Below are 22,679 nucleotides of genomic sequence, written 5' to 3' on the forward strand. Positions count from 1 at the left end.
CTCTGAAGTTCAGATGGTAAACTTTTAATCTGGATTAAAGAGTTTTTATGTAACTATTCTACATAAGCTACAAATACATTTAAATAAGTAGTACAGAGATAACTTTCTGTATGAAATGATATTACTAGCCATTAATTACCTTGAATGCTGAAAGGTAGTCTTGAATGACAGTATAATGGTTTCACTACCTGTCAACTAAAAAAAAGAGGAAATACTAAAACAACCAAACTATCAGTTCTACTGCAAGTTTATTCCAGTGAAGCCAGTAACATGATTATAATTAGTTATGATTGATTAAGTTAGGGGATTAAAAAACAGAACACTACTAAGAAAGAATCAACTTACCATTGATTTTTTAACATTTTTGTAATAAGGATTCCAACCAACACTCATCACCATCTTGTATACAGGGCCATAATCAACACTTGCCCATCCAAAATAAATGCCACCAGGAATATCTGAAGGAAGCTGATCAACTATGTCTTGAGGAAAATTGGCTGCAAGGGCAAAAATAAATTCCCTGAGAAAAAGAAATGCCTTAGTTGGTAGACAAAATTATTTTGTAAATATGGTATTCATTAAACAGAGGAGGTGCAAGGGTTTTCTCTAAAGCCATTGTGGAGACATTATGGGTTCAAGGAAGTTAGCATACAACTAACTCGGGTCAGTGGCATGGGACAAAATTACAATTTTGCCCTCTGTGAAAGCACTTGTGTGCAACCATTAATTACTCCGAATACTGAAAAGTAGTCTTGAATGACAGTATAATGGTTTCACTACCTGCCACCTATTCGGAGAGGTCAGAGTTCAATTCCTATGATGACCAGAGAAATTTCTCAAGTCCTCTTCAGTTGAAGCTGTAGTTAGCCAATCGCAGGCATAGAGAATAGGGTCTCTTCCCCCCTTCCCTGCACAAGTTATTCTGGGATTTTCAGCTTGCACAACATACAAAATGACCCATGAACGCATACTCTTACAGATATAAGTTGTGCTTGGGAGTCATTAATATAATAATTATAAAACTGTTATAGATATCAAAATCCACCAACAATTTAAGCCTTACAGAAAACAAACTTTGAATTATGTCAGGATTTTCAAAAGCAATAAAGTAAAAATCTTAATTTGTCTATACAGTAATGCTAGGAATATTGTAAACAAATTAATTCAATTTCAGCTTTGATTGTCAACTAATGCTAATAATAGTTGTGTTTACTGAGATATAAAATGAAGAATTTCTTTTTTGTAAATACTGAGAGTTCAGGAAAGATAGGAAGGGAAGTATCAGTGGAGAAGTAATGCTTCTGATCAAAAACTACCTTAAAGTGGCAAGAATTTTCCCTGAATCACATCAAGGTAATCAGATGTTGAGTCACTAAATGACTTGATAATAAAAGATGATAGTGGGGATATTTTACAGAGGAGTATGACAAAAATTTCTTTAGGCAGACTGAATAGGCTAGTAAGTATGACTGTCTCATGATGGGTGACTTCAACCTACCTCTTTTAGACAATAATATATAGATCAAAAATACACTATATGTTAAGTTTTTGGAACAAATTAGATGACTGCTACCTAAGAGACTACAAGAGAGTTTAATATCCTACGTCTGGTTCTTATCTCACTAAAGTGGCTAACCGTATCAAAAACTTGCCAGCAGGGAGTGACCACAATGCCATTTTTTTTTTTTTTTTTTTTTTTTGATTTGGTAGTTGTTGGCGCATCGGCTTCTGTGGCCATATTGCACTTCCCAAGGTTTTTGCAGTACTTTGATCCAAGCCCGAGGCGGGAATCGAACCCGCGACCTTTGGGTTGCCGGGCAGGTACTTTACCCACTCGGCTAGCCCGGTCGGCGACCACAATGCCATAAAGTGGATTGTATCTAAAGAAACCTATGTGGTCAAAGATAATATGCTATTGGAAATATTCAAGGGATTTATCTTGAATGTGCAAGCCACAAATGTATTTATAAATTATCTGAAGGAAGCCAGTATGCAAGTTCCATAAACTGAACTGGGCAAAATGGATGACAGGTGAGGTTAAGTTTAATTGAGCAAAAGAAACAAGTATGTGACAGATAAGTTACAAACAATCATGTGATTCTGATACATATGAGTAAACATTATAAGAGAACATGTAACCAAATCACTGGGACAAGAGTTAATTATGAGAAAGCACTAGAAAATAGAGCTAAGAATGGGGATGAGAAGTTCTCATATGTGAATACCAAAAAAGAATCAAATATGACTCTTAGTGGGTTGCAATGGAAGGTCCATAGAAAGCCCTGCAGAAATGGCAGATGAGTTGAATAGATGCTTCTGGATGTTTACAGCTGAAAGCAAGCTTGAATCTCTAGGGAATATTAAGGAGTCATATTGCTGTAAATAAGTAAGATAATGATTTCGGAGAAGCATTATTTAGAGAATGCTATTGAGATTAAAGGAGGGCAAGGCTAGAAGGGAAGATGACATGTCAGTTATTACTAAGAAGACTGTATACACGAGTGGATCAAACCATTTTGAATGTTAATGAGAGCATCATTAGACTCCAAGATCCCCTTTGACTGGAAAAGTGTGAATATATTCTCCAATTCACAAAAATGGTGCTAGCAAAAGAAGGGTTGGGTAACTAGGCCAGTGAGTTTGACTTCTGTGGTTAAGGATGATATTTGGGAGCTTTAACAGAATAGTATCTTGACTAGATCTAAGCATAGGCTTTTTAAGAGGAGTTTATGCCTCGCCACTCTTGTAAATTACTATTATATAGTCATTAAAACAGTTGAATTCAAATAACAATCTTGACATTACATATCTTGCTTTTAGTAAAACTTTTGATAACGTCACTCATGGAAGGCTGCTATGTAAACTGGAAGAAGTTAGAGTTACCAACTACTCCAATTTTACACTGGATTTGAGCCTGGCTAAAAGACCAGAGAGAGGATTGACATAAATGGTCAGTCTTCATGGTGGACCAGTGTAACAATTGAGGTCTCTCAGGGTTCAGCATTGAACCCCTTCCTATTTTCAATTTTCATAAATGATATTAATAATAGTATCCAGCAAAGCTGTCAAAGTTTTCTGATGATCTGAAGGTAGGCATATTGGTTAACAGTTTGAGCCAGGCCATGATGCTTCAAAAAAACTTGAATCCATTGCATGTAATGTCCAAAAACTGGCGACTAAAGTTTATTACTTATAAATTTAAGGTTATTCACTCAAGGAACAGAAATCCTGGAGTCACATTCAAGGTGGAAAAGGCCTGGAAGTTACAATTCAGTCTCGCCTGAAACTGTTATGCAGTGTAAACAGGCATCTAGGAAGGCACATGGTGTACTGTCCATTATTTATAGTACCTTTTCTAGTAGGGAGAAGGACATCATTATCCCTCTATATAAGATGATAGTTAGACTACATTTGAAATACTATATTCTTGTTTGGAGAAAGCACCTAAAAAAACGTACAGCTGGAGGTTAAAAAAAAAGAAAAACAGATAAGTGATAGATGGAAAGCGATGCACACATGTGGTATGGCTTAGATAGTGTGAACTACAAAGTTTGATGGCTGGACAATTAGGGGGAGATCTGAGTGAAGTGTATAAAGTGCAAAATGGATTGAGTAAAATGAATGTGGAAGGTCTGTTCTCCCTCATGAAACAAGAAACAGGGAGCACATAAAACCCAGGGAATAACAGAAGTATGGATTTCATGAAGTTCAAACTATGAACAGCTTATTGTTGAACACTGGAATAAGTTGCCTTCCAATGTGGCAGAAGCAGCTAGTCTGACTAAGTTCAAAGCAAAATTGTACACTGCTCAACAAAATTAACAGAACAATTTTTTTTTTTTCCATGAATATTTCATTGTGAACAGTGTTGTCAAAGGCAAATATTTGATATAATAGGCATCCTAGCATGCAACTTCCGAGTATCCAATAGGAATCGATCTACCACCTTAGAGCCACACATTATGCATATTATTCATGCTATAAAAGTCCGGTTTGCAACTACATCACTTCAAACCCAATTTCTGGCTTGCTCAGTAGGTTAGCCACATCTCCAGTCTCAGGATGGCAAATAAATGTTGTTTAGATGATTCTTTGCAATGGCAAGCTGTTGGAAGACTTAAAGCCGGGCAGTCACAAGCAGAGGGGGCACACTGGTTTAATGTGTCACAGTGTCGTCTCAGTACTATGGAAGAAGTTTTAGAAGACAGGAACCATTACAAGAAGAGCTGGCCTAGGTTTCCTGAGGGCTACTTCAACCAGAACAGACCACTATCTGGCTCTAACAACAAGACAGAACCCTACGATGTCATGTCATCAACTGTCTCTTGAGGTTGCTGTAGCCACAGGTGAAAACATTTCCAACCAGACTGTATTAAGAAGGCTCAACTCAAGTGGACTCTATGCAAGGAAGCCAGTGGTTTTTAGCACATTAACCTGAAACTACTGCAGAGCTCATCGAAATTGGTGCCATACACATGCAACTCGGAGCCATGACAAATGGGATACAGTTCTGTTCTCTGATGAGTCATATTTTAGCCTACAAACACATTCTAGATGTTATTTCACCTGGAGACAACAAGGAATGCAGTACCATCCCTCCAACATCAGAGAAAGGGACACTAACTGTGGAGGCAGTGTTCTCCTGTGGGCAGAATAATGATTAATAGCCGCACCCCTCCATGTTTTTTATGGAGTTACCTTGACTGCGCACAGGTACCGAGAACAGATCCTCGAATCCTATATGCGACTTTTTAGGGGTGCTGTTGGTCCAGGTTTTCTTTTCACAATAATACCACTGCACATAGAGCTCAAGTGGTGGAGGAATATCTTGAAACTGAAGATATCCAATGACTGCCATGGCCCTTTGGGCATTGCACTGCACACCAACAGCAAATCCCTCGGTGGTCACTTTTTTTTTTTTTTTTTTTATGAAAACCCCAAACACGAAAGGTATCAAAACCTATAGTACTTGGTACCGTGCATGGGCTGAAGGAAAAGCATGTGGAGGGGGGGGGGGGCAGAGATTCCGGAAACTTTGCTCTAGAGACTAAACATGGGTTTCACCACTTCAAGCCTCCAATAAGCAAGGTGGGCTAAGATCTGCACTGATGGAAGATTGGGATTTGTTGCTACAAAATCTTATAGCCACCCTTATATTAAGAATGGTTCACCACTGTCAGACCTGTTTGGCCATTGGAGGGATCATATGCCGCACTGCCATGTGACCATATTTTCAAGCATCTTGTATCGATTTGTGTAATGTGACCTTTTTGATAATTCTTAATTCAACCCCTATAAATGTCTCTTTAATACCTGTCCGAAGTTTCTCACTGTCTGCTCATTTCATTGTTATTCTATGGTGCACCACCATACCAAAATTTGTTCCACTTCATTGCAAGCTGCACGAGTTACAACACATTTTCTACGTGTTCTGTTAATTTTGTCAAGCAGTGTATATTTACCTCATTGGAATGAGAATATAAATATTCCATATATTTTATTTTTTTGGCTGATGCAGAAAAAGAGTCTGCTTCCTTGCATCATTTGGGCTTAATATTACTATGATAATAAAAATTATCAGTTTATTAGAAAAATTAAAATATAAAAAATAAAAATAAGCCCACCATGGGACCGCTTATGGAGGATCAGACTGTTTCCTACAAGGTAATAATAAATAAGTAGATATAAATACATTTCTATTTATACCTGGTATGTCCAGAGGAAGTTACAACTTAATTGTAGCTGCTTTGGATGAATAATAAACTAGCCAGTTTAACAGAACAGAAAAGATGGCATGGAAGTTAGAGTAATAAAAAAATACTGAAGCCTATAACATCTAAAAATTGATCTGTGATGATACCACAGAAAAAGTTAGACTGACAAAGGCATATTATGAGAAATTGCTGAGTAAGAAAGCAAAGAACAGAGACAAGAAGTTTCTCATATGTGAATACTAAGAAGAAAAGAGTAAATCAGATCAAACCCTTGCATAATGGTCACAAAAAAAGTTATAGATAACCCTGCTGATGTTGCAGATGAATTGAATGGGTACTTTGCATTGCTATTTACAGAAGAAAGACCCTTCGTAATGAGAAACTGAGCAAGTGAAGTTGGAAAGCATGAAATTAGTGATACTGAAATTCCAGAAGATTATTTATTAGATAAACCTTCAAACTTAAGGCAAATAGGGCTCCTGGAGTTGATGACATATATCCAGTAATTTTGAGGGAGGTGGCAAGAGAGGACATTGAAGTTAATTGTGATGTTGTCACTATGCTCAAGATTGGAGCATAGTTCCCTTAGATTGGAGAACTGTCAATGTATTGATGATACATAAAAGGTGATTGTAAGAGTGTAACTACCAACCAACTAGTCTGACTTCAGTGGTGGGGAAAATCATGGAGGAAATGGTAAAGAGTGCATTACAGGATCACTTAGATAGAAATGAAATTCTGAAGGAAACAGCATGATTTTGTAAAGGGAAAGTCATATTTAACCAACCTGGTTAGCTATGTTGACAATCACTCATGAGTTGGATGTAGGAAATCATTTACTTAGATTTCAGCAAAGCATTTGACTTAATCCCAGTAATCTCTTAGTCAAAACCTTTGAGATTACTGTATAAGCTGGAACATGTTGGAACCACAGGGAAAATCCTTAGATGGATTGCAAGATGGCTGCAGGGTAGGAGGTAGAGGATTGTGATTAAGAGTTATTCTTCTGATTGGGTTAATGTAAGAAATGGAGCTTCCCAAGGATCAGTACTGGGACAACTCTTGTTCTTGATTTTCTTATGTAACATCGACAAAGGGATAGAGAGAGAGTGATGTCAAAGATCAGCACCAAACACAGCTTCTTCAGGACAACTTAAAGAGACTTCAGAGATGGTCAGAAAAGTGGCAGCTAAATTTTAATGTATCAAAATCCTACACTTGGAAAATAGCAAACCCAAAACAACTTACACACTTGGTGAGGTTGAACAAAAAACAACAGAGAAAGAAAGAAAGAAAGAGATTTGAGACTTAAAACACGGTTGGGCACGAAGTTTTCTGCACAAGTAAGACAGTTGGCAAGGAAGGCTCGTGGTGTCCTATTGATGGTTTATGAAACATTTGCTTGTAGTGAGATCATAATACCATTCTATAAGAAAATTGTGAGATCACACTTGGAATAATATGAGGGTATGAATATCACAAAAAAAAAAAAAAAAAAGACTGAGCTTCTTGAAAGGGTCCAAAGACAAGCAAAGACAGTGTTATGAGCTGTCTTGTAATTTCAATACATATTGTCTGTGTATTTTACCCATAGACCAAAGCCATCTGAAAATATTTGGATAGTGAGTAAAATTTATATCATAAAAACTAAAATATACCTTTACACCATGGATGGGCAAAGTTTATAAATGGGAGGCCAGATAAAATGTCTGTGAGGTATATATATATATTTTTTTTAGCTTTCCACGATTTTTAGGATTATTAAAATGGTGTATAATGAAAAAAATCGATAAACAATTTCATAAACAGTTTATTATTTATTGTAACATTTATACATACACGTATGTATAATTAATTTTATTAATAAAAAATATATATATATACAAATTCAAGATAAAATTATAAAAATACAATTATAGTCACAAAACACAAACATAATTCCAGTAGCAAAAATTGCAGTATGCAGTTTATTATGTATACTGTATTTATAAAATGATCGTGGGCCGGATTACACACGTCTGCGGGCTGGAGTTGGCTCACAGGCCGAACGTTGCCCACTCCTGCTTTACACTACGTTGCCATATATTGTCAACAGAAATTAAACAAATCAGATATGTATAATTATAGTGCGAGCATCAATAATATCTATACATAGTCTAGACTTTTCCATAGCTTGAGGCTTCAGCCCTAAACGCTCTATAGTACAAATCAGATACGTATTCAGTGATTTTTTTTTGTGTGTGTGTGTGTTTTTAACACTTAAGCTATCTAATTGCTTATAAGTCATGTTACAGTTAAAAATAAAGTAATTTTCTTTGTTTATTTTTTCTTTTTAATTTAATAACTGGTAGTTTCAAGGAGTAAGTTTCACAGTGCAAGTAAGAGTCTGGTAAAAAACAAAACCACCCCCTCCCAAAAAAAAAAAACCTTTAATCATTTAGCTGGTGCACTGGTGTATTTCAAAGGTTTGGAACTTATGATACATGTACCACTGGTGCATCTAATTATACCAGATGGTACACAAATTCATAGGGAAAAAAATTAATTAAAATACATAAAAACACTGATATAAATTGTGATTTATTATTATAATGGTACAATAACCTTCCAGATTATTTAAGTGGTACATTAAAAATAAAACATTGATAACTCCTGGTGAATTTGATACACAACAAAAAGTAAAATAAAACATGAATTTAAACTATTACAATCATATAAGTTTTAATTTAGTGTACTCCAATGTACTCTTCATATTCATTTTCAATCTCCAACATTAATTATTTTTTTAATTGGAAAGGTTTAGCCATGAAAAAATTCTTGACAGCACCATTCATGTCAAAAATGCTTGTGCTAGGGTAGCTCTGCATAGTGATTCAGTTTCCTTCTATTTTTCAGCAGCTTCCAGCCCTGAAACAACCAACTGCAAAGCCAGAATTCTGTTGTACAGTTGTTGTGGATTTTTTTTTTTCCAGGGGAGAAATAACAAACAAGACTCATTTCTAATGATGTGTTTTGACCTTGTTAGAGAATACACTGTCAGAATTAAAAATAAAATATTAAGGTTTCCCATTAAATTATTTTCCATCCCCCACCCCACCCCAAAAAACTGATTAATAAAATAAAGATAACTACGTGCCTGCTGTTATGGGTTTTTGTATATCCACTAGAGGGTTAAATGTTCTCCATTCTGTCAGATTCAATAATAGATTTGATACAATCAGGCAAGGAATTTATCATACAATGTAATCAGCCATCCAGGAAGGCACATTACATCCTACTGGTGTTTTATCAGCTGCAAATAGACAGAAGGATGTCATTATTTCTTTACATAAAGTGATAGTGATACTGCACCTAAACAAAGACCAAGAGCTTACAGTTAAGAGCTCAAAGAGGAAGTCAAATAGGTACTTATCATTGGTCATATGAAGAATAATTCAGCAGGTGCAGACTGCAAAGCTTAGCAACTACACCTGGGGGAAATTGAAGTGTGTAATGCTACAAATATAAAACTTTAGGGAGCAACAGAAGGCTTGATCTCATGAAGTTTACCTTTGGGCAACATTTTTTTGATCACTAGAATAAATTACCTCCCAAAATGCCAGAGGCAGAGAGTTTGGTAAAGTTCAAGTTAGCATTAGCAAATGATGTAAGGAGGCAAGCTTATACAGCATTAGCAAAGAAAAAAAAAAAACCCTTCCTATCACACGATGGTATAGCCCAGTAGCAAGTGTGGTTTACAACCTGACTGCAACTGTTTCCATGATACATAACACATTAGTGCCCAGCTAATAATAGGTCATATATTTTTTATGGTAGTATATAGATACAAAGATACAATCATGTAATAAGTATCAATAAAGAAATGCAAAATGTCAGAACCACAGCCAGCATGTCAAGTAAATATATCTGGGTGGGGAAATTAAATTGTAGTATTTATTAGTATACAGATACAATCATACAATGTAAGTATCAACAAAAAATGCAAAATGACAACTACAACCAGTCTTTCAAGTGAATATATGTAGGCGGGGATTGTAGTATTTACTTGTACAAAATGATTGGGCCTTTTATAAATAAATACTACAAAGAAATATGTGAAATGCTCTGAAACATGCAGCATGGGTACAAACACTAGACTTATAATACAAAGGTCACATGTGGCACACTATCATGTTTTGATTTGCATCAGAATTGAACTCACTCAATGAACTTCTTTAGGAGCCTCAAATATCAGTAAATGATTCAGTCAGAGGACTGTGCATAAAAAAAAAAAAAAACTAGCATGTTTATGCAAATGTTACCTCACTATTACTTAGGTTTTGATATCTCCCCACCCCCAACAAAATTTCCTATCCTTCCATTAATCAAATGATCTTTAAAATGTCAATATTAGCTTGAATTTCAAAACCAACATACAAGTAACATATAATGCTACTTGACAGTCAGAAATATTCAGTTGACCTTTTTTTTTTTTTTTTTTTTCTTTACCATTAATTTATTAATGGTAAAGAAAAAAAATGGTAAAGTTTGTTAACCATTAATTACTTCAAATTACATTAACATACCGAACTAGTGCAGAAGTGTTTCCCTAGAAAGAACTGAATAATTCTATCTATACAATTAATAATAACAGAAAAAATTTTAAAAATAGCATACAACAGTCTGATATCATTTAATTGCAGCACCACAAAATCATACAACTCTAGTGTCATACACTTTAATCTACTCGAAAAATGCCAACATTCAAACTACTTTAATTTTTGACAATAACATTTTTTCCCAACATGCAAATGAAGCATAATTTTCACACATTACAATACAAAATACTGTTACTGCAAGGCTAGATTATTACAATAAAACCCAGTATGAATTTGCTAAATAGATAAATGAAGTACACCGACTCACAGTTTTTCAGCTAATTAATTAATCTGGTAACAAATTCTAATGGAATAGTGGTCCTTGTTGCTAGTTTCATTTTGAAACTGCCCAAGTGGTTTTGAACATCAACTATCTGTGTCAGGCTTGATTGATTAAGTTTACAGCCTTTCCTAGGTGCAATTTATTACATTTTAAGGTTAACTAGTAAACTTAATTAATGACAAAAAATTCTGAGTTGTGTACTTCATTTATCTATTTAGTGATACTTCGTAGTTTAATGTATGCCTCATTAGTCATTTTGTATTCACCCTGTGAAAATAATGTGCACAAAATATTTCTTCATGTTAATGTTATGAATACAAGTTGAATAAGTATTTGTTCTAAAACTCATTTCTTGGCTAAAGCCTTAGAGTATGAAGGAGTTTACTTATGCAGGGGTTAATGCATTACTTATGCATACACATTTCTACTATCAAGGTACTTTTGCATTGTTTTAATTATATCTCATATTGTGAATACCTTCATAATGAGTTGCCATGGTATTGCACTACCTCGAATAAGTGACGCTTCACCTATGGAGAAGACTAATGTTACTTATTCTCGGCGGATACCACCACCCAGATGGCACTGTTTCAAAGCTTGTTGGCTTCTCGTCAGTGGGCGGGCAGGTACCCTGTTGTTGCAATAGTGACAACCCAGTTATGAAGTATAACTCATTCTTATTTGAGGTAGTGCAATACTATGGCAACTCGTTATGAAGGTATTCACAATATGAGATATAATTAAAACTACGTTGGTAGTAGAAATGATGTGTGTGCATTACCCATGCATAAATAAACTCTTTCTTACGCTTAGGCATTTAGCCAAGAAATATCTTTTAGATTAAACCACACAGGCATATCTCATATTGTGGGGTTATACTTCATCACTGGGTTGTCACTATTGCAACAACAGGGTACCTGCCCACCCACCAATGAGAAGCCAACAAGCTTCAAAACAGTGCTGTCTGGGGGGGGTCTTGATGGGGAAGCGTTGCCTATTCAGGGGATTATGAGTGGTTTAGTTCAGTGAATGAGTGTGAGGAGCAACTGTCCCTTTTCTCTTTCAACAGCATTTCTTCCTCTTCCTCTCCTACTGTCACCTTCCTACTTTCCTAAGTCTAATAGGGACAGTATGTGCATAACAAAGTGTTTTATTCCATACCATTTGTCAAATGGTGCCATCTGGATGGTGGTATCTGCCGAGAATAAGTAGCATTTGTCTTCTCCATAGGTGAAGCATTACTTATTCGTGGCAGTGCAATACCATGCCAACTTGTTGTGAAGGTATTCACAATATGAGATATAAAAGAGTTTACACTTATGCATGAGTATCATTTCTACTGCCAAGGTAGTTTCAGTGTATCGTTTTAATTATATCCATGGTATTGCACTACCTCAAATAAGTAATGCTTCACCTATGGAGAAGACTTGTTACTTATTCTTAGCAGATACCACCACCCAGACGGCACAGTTTAAAGACCTTTTGTGACTCCTCCTTGAAGGGTGGGTGGATAGGTACTCATTAGTGACAACCCAGTTATGAAGTATAAATCCACAATATGAGAGATGCCTGATGTATGCATAGTTTAATCTAAAACCTTAAGAGTATGAAGAAGTTTATTTATGCATGGTGCATTAGCCCAGCCAAAAAAAAAATTCTGTGTTATCCTGAAAGAAAGAAAGAAAGAGAGAGAGAGAGAGAGAGAGAGAGAGAGAGAGAGAGAGAGAGAGAGAGAGAGAGAGAGAGAGAGAGAGAGAGAGATAGAAGGCAATCACCAAGAAAGAGAAGAATGATGATATCCAGCTGAGGACCCTGGGTGTGCCAGGCCCATACTTACAAGATGTGAGCCCCTGGGATTAAATATATTAGCTCTTCTCTAAATTTAGGTGTTCACATAATAAAATATTTAAATATTTCACACTTTTAAATATTTCAGCACAGAACTACTAGCTACTGATAAAGAAGCTGGCATGCTGAATGTGACAGTTCTATTGATAACATTTGCAGAAAATACCATAGTAAGTTTGAGAGCTGATTTCATACTGCTTTCTTACTTTGAAGAAAGTAATATTAATAGCTGTAATGTCTAATTATATTTAAGAACTAAACATATCTTAAACTGCATCTTTCCACCTTTGTCTCACACAGTTGTTTATCAGAATCAGCTGACAAAGTTTGTTAACAAAGACAATGAAGGTATAATTAAAATTGGTACAAAGTTTCCAGAAATATTTAGAGTTGAATTTCGACAGATATCTTTAAATAATAAATTGATAATGTCTCCATGAACTGATCCCTCCATTCAGATATGATTGCCAAAATTGACTTTACAGCTATTACTGATAAGTAACCAGCCCCTCACCAATAGAAAAGAGGGCATGGTTACTTAGAAAAATATGGATAAGGGGAAAGAAATGTAAAGAAACATACATATGAAGGAGAGAAAATGAATTTTTAGAAGAAAATAATTCTAAAAAATATGCAACACATCCAGAAAAAGGTGAAAACACTACAACAGGAACTAATTAATAATGCTTTGATTTGGATAAAACTTGTAGGTTAGAGATATAAATGAATCTGCAAAATATTATTATTATCCATATGGTACAAGGAAGCTTGAAGCTTATGCTGCACCAGCCAAAAAAAAAAAAAAAAAAAATATTCCGAATTACCCAGAGAGAAGTAGAAGGGAATCACCAAGAAAAAGAAGAATGATGATATCCAACTCAGGACCCTGGGTGTGCCAAGCCCATACTCACCAGATGTGAGCCCCTGGGGTTAGTGTTATCTGTAATTGAAATGACATGTGAAAAAAAGTTCAGTGAATTTGAATGTGGACAGGATGCCAGACTCAAAATACAACAGATTACTCAACATTCCAAAACCCCAACCTCTTTAATGGTAAGCCAGCTACCACTTGCATGTTGGTACTTGTACATAGTTTAATGCAGGTAGCCCACTATCTGGGAACAAGCACCTTCATACAGCTTAAATGAGTCATATAAGTTAATATATTTCATTTATTCATAAATAAGCTACCCCAGAGGCTCACACTGGTGAGTATGGGCTTGGCAACCCAGGGTCCTGAGCTGGATATCATCATTCTCTCTCTTCTTGCTTTTTTCCCTTCTATTTCTGATTCTCTCTCTCTCAGGGTAATGTGAAAATTTGGCTGGTGCAGCATAAGCTTCAGGCTTCTTGCACCATATGGCTAATAATAATAAGCAAACACACATAGTAACAGCATGACAGAACCGGTCATTGCTGGGTGTATTAATATGTCTGCTCACTGGAATGAATTTTAGTTTAAGCTTGCTGGTTGTCAGAAGCTGAAGCAGTGGATATTGTGTTGTTGCTGTACACTGATTGGAAGAATGAATGGGCAATATAACAGATAAACAAAAATGTAATTTTTTCAGTTTCCAATAGTTTTTTTGTATGGTGCTCTTTTTTTTTGCTGCTTATGTCAATTAGTCCATGTTTTTTGTTAACTGATGATCAGCTTTTTAAATATATAATTAAGAAGTTTTTCAAAGTTGGCAACCACTTTGTATACACCACTCAATTCATAATACAGACTGGCACATGTGATGGCTTTGAGTAACACAATTTCCCACAACTAACAACAAATGCTGGTCAACCTGCATTCTATGCGACTATTAATGTAAGCAGATGTGTGTGTCTGTAGACACAGAGTCACATAGATGTGTCTATGTGACTATTAATGTAAGCAGATTAACACAGCTTCCAAGGGCTGACAGTATGTGCTAGTCAATAGGTTTTCTACATTAAAGTACCCTATCAAGCATAAGCAGCATACACAAGTGGAAATTCAGCAATTCACCTAAGAGATCTAGAAATGTATATATGAGCAATTAGCTGGGCAGCTATCATATGATATTCCAACTTTGAAGCTTGTCTTCAATTCTTATTTGACAGTCATACCAAATAACACTTCCAACACTGGAAACAATGTTTGTCATTTGTTGATGTGTAAAGCCTCCCACACTGTCTATAATCCTTAATGATATTTGGGCAGTCAGTCATGATGTTCTCTGATCAGTGCAATTAGGCTGCTAGGACAGCTCATGGGGTTTTATCAATGATATGCAGGAATTTTGCTAGAGATAAAAAGTCTTAAATATTCTTTTAGTGGCATGGTGCAGAGGTATATATCAAGAATTTCATGAAATTCATGAAATAAGGAGCATTTAAACAAAACATCTGAGAATAATCTGTAATTAGTGTTCTCCCCAGAAAATTTTGCTAGCTAGGTGGCATTATGAAGTAGCCGGGTGGGGAAGTGTAATATTTTGCAATATTATAAAATTTTCTGTTATTTATAAATGTGACTTAAGCGATCCAGAACAAAAATTAATTGTATAATTTAACATTATATGCCCCTGTCGCATAGTATGTTTGAATTAATATTGATCGAGATCAGTGGGCAATACCATATGATACCGTGAGAATTGCTTAAATTTAACTGGGTGATCAGTTAAATTCACCGGGCAGTGCACCCGTTCAATAGGTCCTGGGGAGAACACTGCAATATTTCATGGTAGTTCCTGTACCACTTCATCAGTGAACTCCTGTAATGTTGTCCTTATGATATCATCAGTTGGTATGCAAGGCTGATGATATTGTAAGGACAGCATTACAGGCATTCACTGAAGTGGTACAGGAAGTACCACAAAAAAACACCTTACAATAATCTGTAATTCTTCAAGAAATTAAAGGCAGATTACACTCCATGCAGGTTTAAGTGTTCATTATTTCACCAATTTCCAGGGATAAAGATGCAATTATTCTACTGTATAAGGCAATGGCAATCTTAAGTACTGCTTAAGTACTCCTCGTTTCAAGAAGGATGTGGATCTGCTGGAATGAGTGTTATTTTGTTTTTAGGAGCATTAGCAACTAAGGCCATATTGCCCCGGGGATATGCAGTGTCATTCCCTGACCTTTCTGCATCCTCCGTATTTGGTGGATCACGGGCTCGAACCCCGGTCTAATCAAGAAGTGTGTGCTACATACTGCTGCTCCTGCCCACCTGGCTACGGAGGTGCCTGGAATGAGTGCAAAGAAGAGCAATCAGATTAGTGAGGAAGCACACCAAAGGGTGCTTTTACCAAGTAACACTTCAGTTCTCATTACAGCATCTTAAACTAGACATGTGCAGGAGATCTGATTGAGGTTATTATTATTATTATTATTATTAATATCCATATGATGCAAGGAAGCCTGAGGCTTATGCTGCACCAGGAAAAAAAAAAGTTCCCGAGTAACCCTGAGAGAGAGAGAGAGAGAGAGAGAGTCAAAAGTAGAAGGGAATCACCAAGAAAGAGAAGAATAATGATATCCAGCTCAGAACCCTGGGTGTGCCAAGCCCATACTCACCAGATGTGAGCCCCCGGGGTTAAGGTTTTTAAGGTTTTGAATGGATTGAATAAACTAAATGTTGATAGCAACCTTACTTCTCTTGCTCAGACAACGCCCAAGGGGACAAATTCAAATTGAGGAAGGATGGTTGCAGGACAGATTTGCCTTCAGCCAGAGAGTGATTGATTGCTGGAACAAACTTCCATCTGGTGTTGTGGACATGGGTAATTTCAAGGAAGGAAAACAAATTATTAGAGGTTATGTTTTTGCTGATGTTACATAAGCTTGTATCTTTGCATCAATTGCCACTATTAATACTAAAATAGCAACTGATGTTTAACAGTGATAAATGTGAAATACTGCATTTGGGTGGCAGTAATACCAGATTAGCATAACATCTAAATTGGTACCAACTGGGTAGTACCAGCAATAAGGAGTATGAAAAATTCCTAGTGGTAATTGTATAATATATGAAATTCTCTGAGCAGTGCAGCTTTGCCAGCAGGGACAAGGAGGTGATCATCCCATTGTATAAAGCGATGGTTAGGTCACATTTGAAATACTACATACAGGTATGGAAACCTCATTTTAGGAAGGGCATAGATATAAATAAATAAATATGATCTTTATTGCAAGGTGCAAAAGTACACGCAGATACCCAGACTTTACACAGGTACCCTTTATGGCACTAAGTCAAGAGTTAACAAGTAGCTGAGATATCATCTTGCCAGAAATATAATACAGGATAAATAACAGAGCAGATTATATTTCTCTAAAAATTAATAAAATAAAATACTAATAATAATACATCAAATTAAAATAATAAAATATATAAAAAATTACACAGAATACTTTTCTTGAATTCGGTTTTATATCAAATTCTTGGCAAGCTGGAGTCATCTCAGTTGTTTGTTTGTTATTTGGTTTTTAGGAGCATTAGCAACTAAGGCCATATTGCTCCGAAGATATGTGGTGGTCATTCCCTGACCTTTCTGCATTCTCTGTATTTGGTGGTCATGGGCTCGAACCCCGGTCTAATCAAGAAGCATGTGCTACACACTGCTGCTCCTGCCCACGGAGGTGCCCGACTTATCTCAGAACAATTAATGGTTGTGGAACACACATGCAGATCTAGGATGAGCCATCTATACTTTTTGTCATCAACTATTTTGCGCAGGTCGGCATCCAAGGATTGAGCTAGATGGGGCTTTTGATAAGGGAGGAGCCGATCTTTAAAATGTAGCCTTGAAGGAAGAGCAAGGAGCTTCGGAATGGAGTGGAGTGGAGAGCTGGTTGGGGGATCTGCCAGCACACAATGTCTCAAATGTTGGGGTGGAGAGATGAAAAAGATTGGTTAGAGGCACAAAAGTATTCTTACCAAGAAAAACAGGTTCCGTAAATTGCAGTCTCTGGAAACTAGGCATCTGTGTGGTTATTTAATCAGAATTAGCAGAGGCATAAGATGCAAGAAAGCAAGCTTATAGTGGCCAAAAAAACTTCCCATTTCACCCATCCATTCACTCCAAAAGTTTGTCCACTTCCTTTTTATTTATTATTAGCTATATGGTGCAAGGAGACTTATGCTACACCAACCAAAAAAAAAAGTTCCCGAGTTACCCTAAGAGAGAGAGAGAGAGAGAGAGAGAGAGACAAAAGTAGAAGGGAATCACCAAGAAAAAGAATGATGATATCCAGCTGAGGGCCCTGCGTGTGCCAAGCCCATACTCACCAGATGTGAGCCCCTGGGGTTCAACTTCCACAACAAATAAAATTTTGTTCCAGCAATTAACTATCCGCTGGCTACAGGCAAATTTCCACACATCCATTTGTCAATTGTCTTCCCTCAATTTGAGTTTATGCCCTCTCAAATTTGTAATCTGAGCAAGAGGAAGAACACCACCAGCATTGAGCCTGCTCAATCCATTCAAGGCCTTATATACCTCAATCAGATCAACTTGCAGGTGCCTAGTCTCCAGATGCTGTAATTTGCAGAACTTAAGCCTTTTTCATAAGAGCATCCCCTTTGTTCCCTTCCCAAGTCTTGCTGCCCTTCTCTGCATCCACTCCAGCAACTCTTCATCCTTCCTAAAATGAGGCCTCCAGACCTGTATCCAGCACTCAGAGTGCAGCCTGACCATTGCCTTATACAAGGGGATAATTATCTTCTTATCCCTGCCAGTAAAATTCCTGTATATCATTGACAAGACCCCACAACATGCTCTGGCAGCCTGTTTACACTACTTTGAAAACTTTACATCTGACACAATTACCCCCAGGTCTTTTTCGTTCACCTCTACCCTGAGTGTAGTAATACACAGTTAATATATTACTCTGGGGTTACTTCTACCCATATGTAGTATGTTGCATTTGTCAATGTTAAACTTTAGTTGCCTATCTGCCCAACTTTTTTAGATCCTCTTGCAGTAGCATACTGTCATTACTGTCATAAACAACTCTGCCAACCTTTTTATCATCTTCAAACTTCAACATTAAGCCTGATATACCTTCATCAATATTATTAATAAATAAACAAAACAACATTAGGCCCAACACCAAATCTTGGGGGGGGAACTCCACTGATAACATTAGTCTACAAAGAGCAGTGTCCATTGAGTACCACTCTTGTCTTCTCCCACTCAACAATCGTTTTATCAATTGCAGCAATTTGCCCTTAACGCCATACTGCTCCAATTTGTACAGCAGTCTTCCATGTGCAACAGTATCAAAAACTTTCTTGAAATCAAAGTATATTACATCAAAATTATTTTTTGCAACCAGTTCCTGTGACCACATCATAGTATTCAATCAAATTGGTCAGACTAGACTTCTCCCTTAACAAATCCATGCTGTGTCTGAATTATTGTGTGTGTTATGAGCTGTCTTGTAATGCAGATGATCCTGCAATGCATCTTTAACCAGTGACTCCATTATTTTCCCTGGAACAGAAGTTAAACTAACAGGTCTGTTAATTTCTCGTGTCACCCTTTAATCCCCCCCCCCCCTTTGTGAATTGTGGGTACATTTGTACATCTCCAGTCTGAGGGGCCCTCCCCCAAGTCCAACGATGCTCTCATAATTATGGCTAAGGGTTTGCTTACTTCCTTGAATTGTATAAGAGTTAAGTAAAACAGATGCCATCTGTTCCCTTTTTCAGATTAAACACACAAGAAGGGGCCATAAATTTAAATTGGAAAAGAATAGTTGTAGAAAATAGGAGTAGAAAAATTTGCATGCAGCAAAGTGTAACCAATTTTGGAATAAACTTCTACCTGGTGTGGAAGTGGGTTGTCTGAAATTATTCATAGGACTGGAGAAATGAAGTTTGTCCCGTTCCTTTTGTTGGTGTGTCACTTCCTTGTATCATGTTTCCAGTACCAATACGAAATGATGCAAACTTATTAGTGAAAGAACCCTATGGTTTTACAAAAGGATCACGAGGATTCTGCAAATGTTCCGTTTTAATGTTCTTTACATACTTAAATGTTTTAATTATTACTGTTTTTAAAGATATTACAGTTCCTTGAAGGATTTTTATTTGCAAAATGATTTGCAGTCAAAAGTTTTGAAAAGCGCTGAATTTTATACAAATAGTGTTGTTACTGATCACAGCAGTATACTGTGATGAACAAGGATTGCCTGCTGCGCTTACACGGTAGTAGTAGCAGCGGTCTCTTAAAAGCCGCCTTATTTTGAAAATAAATTTTGAAACAAATATGTCTAACCTGTTGGTATTCCTAGTTCTTTACTTCCTCTACCAAATCCTTTAACAACTTTTCCTGCTACAAACAATGGGAGACTTTTCCGAATAACTGCAGACATAATACGCAAAATCGTCCTTCGAAATTATGATCTCTTGATATTGTAGTTTCTTTTTGTGACAATTAAAAATTTAACTGCTTCACTTGTACACCAACTCTGTCATGCTACACACCGCTTTCGCTTAGCAAGTGCCACGTGATTATCGAACATACCAATACACGTAATAATAATTTATTCTGATAAGAGATCATATCAAACTTGATCACAATGCAGCATATCAGTAAACAATAATCAGAATTAGAACAAGATAGCCGTCAAAATATGTACAGAACTGTGAACAACATTATCTCTACCAATACCAGGTTCAATTTATTTAAAATCGGCTAAATTAAAGATAGGTTATAAAATCACAAACTGTGATTTTGTCACTGTTCTGGGTAATGTCACAGCTGGAGGCTGTCACGGAGAAACTGAAATCAGCGAAAGACTGCAGCACGTGACTTTTGCACGTATCCGTAGGCGATGTTTAAAACATACAGTATATAGTATACCGATTGGACATAAATCATGGGATACCTACCTAGTAACGCTCAGGCCCACCTTTCGCCCGGATAAGGGCAGTCACACGGCGAGGCATTGAGTCCACTAGTTCACGAAAGCGTTCCACAGGTATTTCCATCTATGCTTGCTGCACCGCTGTCCATAATTCCGTCGCATTCCCGGGTGTAGAATCCAAAGCTCGAACGGACCTTTCCACAGAATCCCAAAAATGCCCCAAAGGTTTCATGTCCGTGAATATTTCATGGTTGTCAAATCTACCTTAGATTAGTTAAGTTAATTCCTGTCTTAGATCTATATACAAGTTACAATTAAAAACTAAGTGCTCTATTGTTTCTGAGACACCACACATACAAAGTGGCGAGGCAGCCAACCCCAAAGCAAATAGCTTGAAGTTCAGATTGCCATGCCCTGAAAGTAGAAATGATAAACTTAGTCCGGCACAAAACCAGGACACCTTTTGCTTAGGAAGCACTGACACATTTGGGAAAAAATTCAGTGTAGCTCTACCTAAATCAGCAGCCGTCCATGAAGACTGCCAACTATTTATAAGTTCTCTCCCAATTCTTCCATTATCTTCCTCGACGGGCATATCCAAATCTTTAGCATACTCTTCTAACCTTGCAGGAATAGCCTTCTTATGAAAAAACTGTAAATAATGATAAATGATCTCATACTGAATAGGAAGTTTTCCATTTAGTACATGTAATGCTACCGTAGCAGTTCCCGGTTATGACCAGAATAAAAAATCGCTGAGCCTGAGTAAGAAATTTTCTGAGTTATTTATCCAGAAACCCCAAGCGCAGCAGCATAGCAAATAATTGGTAAGAAGACACATTTGTAATACAACTTTAAAGTGACAGGTTTTACTCCATACATTCTTGGAGATTCTCATAATCTTTCCAGTCAGTACACTAATTTTTGACAAGATACCGGACATGAGCGATGAAATTGAACCGATCGTCCATGACAATACCAAGATACTTATAATTCCTGACTAATTTCATGGTTTGGTTACTCAATTTTACGTTAGGAGGCCTATTTAAATTTCCCTTAAGAAGCACCTGCTTTTTTACCAATTGAAATTTTAAAATTTTGAACAACGCCAGTTGTCCAAACCCTGTAGAACATTGTTTGCACGTTGTTTTAATTGAGACCGTGACTTTCCAAAAAATAAAACCGTCAAGTCGTCAGCATATGCTACCTTGATAACATTTTCATGTTCCGTCACGAGCTACCCATCAAGGATCATGGTACAGCAATACGGGCAAAGGACCGATCCCTAAGGGCAGCCGGTTGTGATATTCCTTTTAACAGAGCAAGTGCCAAAAAAAAAAAAAAAAAAATTATGATATGAGGGCCCCTGTAAATGATTACATCTACACATATTTATTTTGTCTGTAAATTGCGTGTGTTCTCCGATCGATTTACCTGTTTGCTGGACGAAAAAAACCCACTTTCTGGGTGGAGGGGGGGGGGGGGAACCTTGCTATCTACGCCTGAGGCCGACTAACTCAGCCACGTAGTGAAAAAAACCCATTAAAGTCATCGACGGGAACAGAACAAGTACCAGAGTAAACCACGAGAGCTCTATCCTCGAAATAACTATAGATTAAACCAGAGGTTCCCAAACTTTCGCGGTTCACGGCGCGCTTATAGTGTCCCAATAATTTTTCACGGCATCCCTTGGCCAAAATAAATACCTAACACAGTGGTTTTCGACCTTTTAATATATACCTATATAATAATTTTATTCGTTATATAGAGGTACTAAATAAAGATCAATTATAGATCACCACAAAATTAAAAAGATACGGTACAATGGAGAGCGTACACCTTTTTATAATGAAACACTGTAAATGTATAAATTTAGAAAAAAATAATAAAATAAAATAATAACTTTAAGTAACTTAAACCGAAATTACACGGCAAACCAAGAGTGTTGTTGCAGCACCCTAGTGTGCCGCGGCACCCCAGTTGAAAACCACTGGCTTAAACGATAAATGGCGGCAGAGATCCCGGAACCTCGCCAGGATAATTTGCCACTATACGGTGTCAAAGGCCCCTTTGAAGTCCACGAAGAGGCCGAGGACAGCTTTAGAAGTTGCAGGCTGTACAGAATCAATGACTAGCCGAATGCATTAACGGTTGATCTTCCTTTGCAGAACCCAAATTGATTAGCTGCTTGTAAGTTTTTGTCAGTATAATAATTCATGAATCTATAAACTATTAATTTCTCCAAAACATTTCCCAAAACGGGCAATAGCGCTATGGGGCGATAAGAAGAAGGAAAAATTGGAGTTTTCCAGGGTTTTTCAACAGAATTTTGACATTTGCCTATTTCCA

At 36.8% G+C, this 22,679-nt stretch overlaps 1 protein-coding gene across 1 annotated transcript in view; it reads right to left on the bottom strand.

The window, feature by feature from the left end:
• The window catches only part of Rfk (Riboflavin kinase), a 47,296-nt gene extending 27,364 nt beyond the window's left edge, over positions 1–19,932 (bottom strand). Inside the window, exons 1-2 of the mRNA XM_090388405.1 lie at positions 19,739–19,932; positions 346–497 (exon numbers count right to left, since the gene is read on the bottom strand). Coding sequence (XP_090244531.1) covers positions 346–497; positions 19,739–19,835 — 249 coding nt within the window. The 5' untranslated portion in view covers positions 19,836–19,932. The remainder of the gene's footprint in view (positions 1–345; positions 498–19,738) is intronic.
• Positions 19,933–22,679: the final 2,747 nt, after the last annotated feature.

Source organism: Mastigoproctus giganteus, chromosome 14, assembly GCF_048544385.1.
Source record: "Mastigoproctus giganteus isolate SK-2022 chromosome 14, ASM4854438v1, whole genome shotgun sequence".
Taxonomy (NCBI): Eukaryota; Metazoa; Arthropoda; class Arachnida; order Uropygi; family Thelyphonidae; genus Mastigoproctus; species Mastigoproctus giganteus.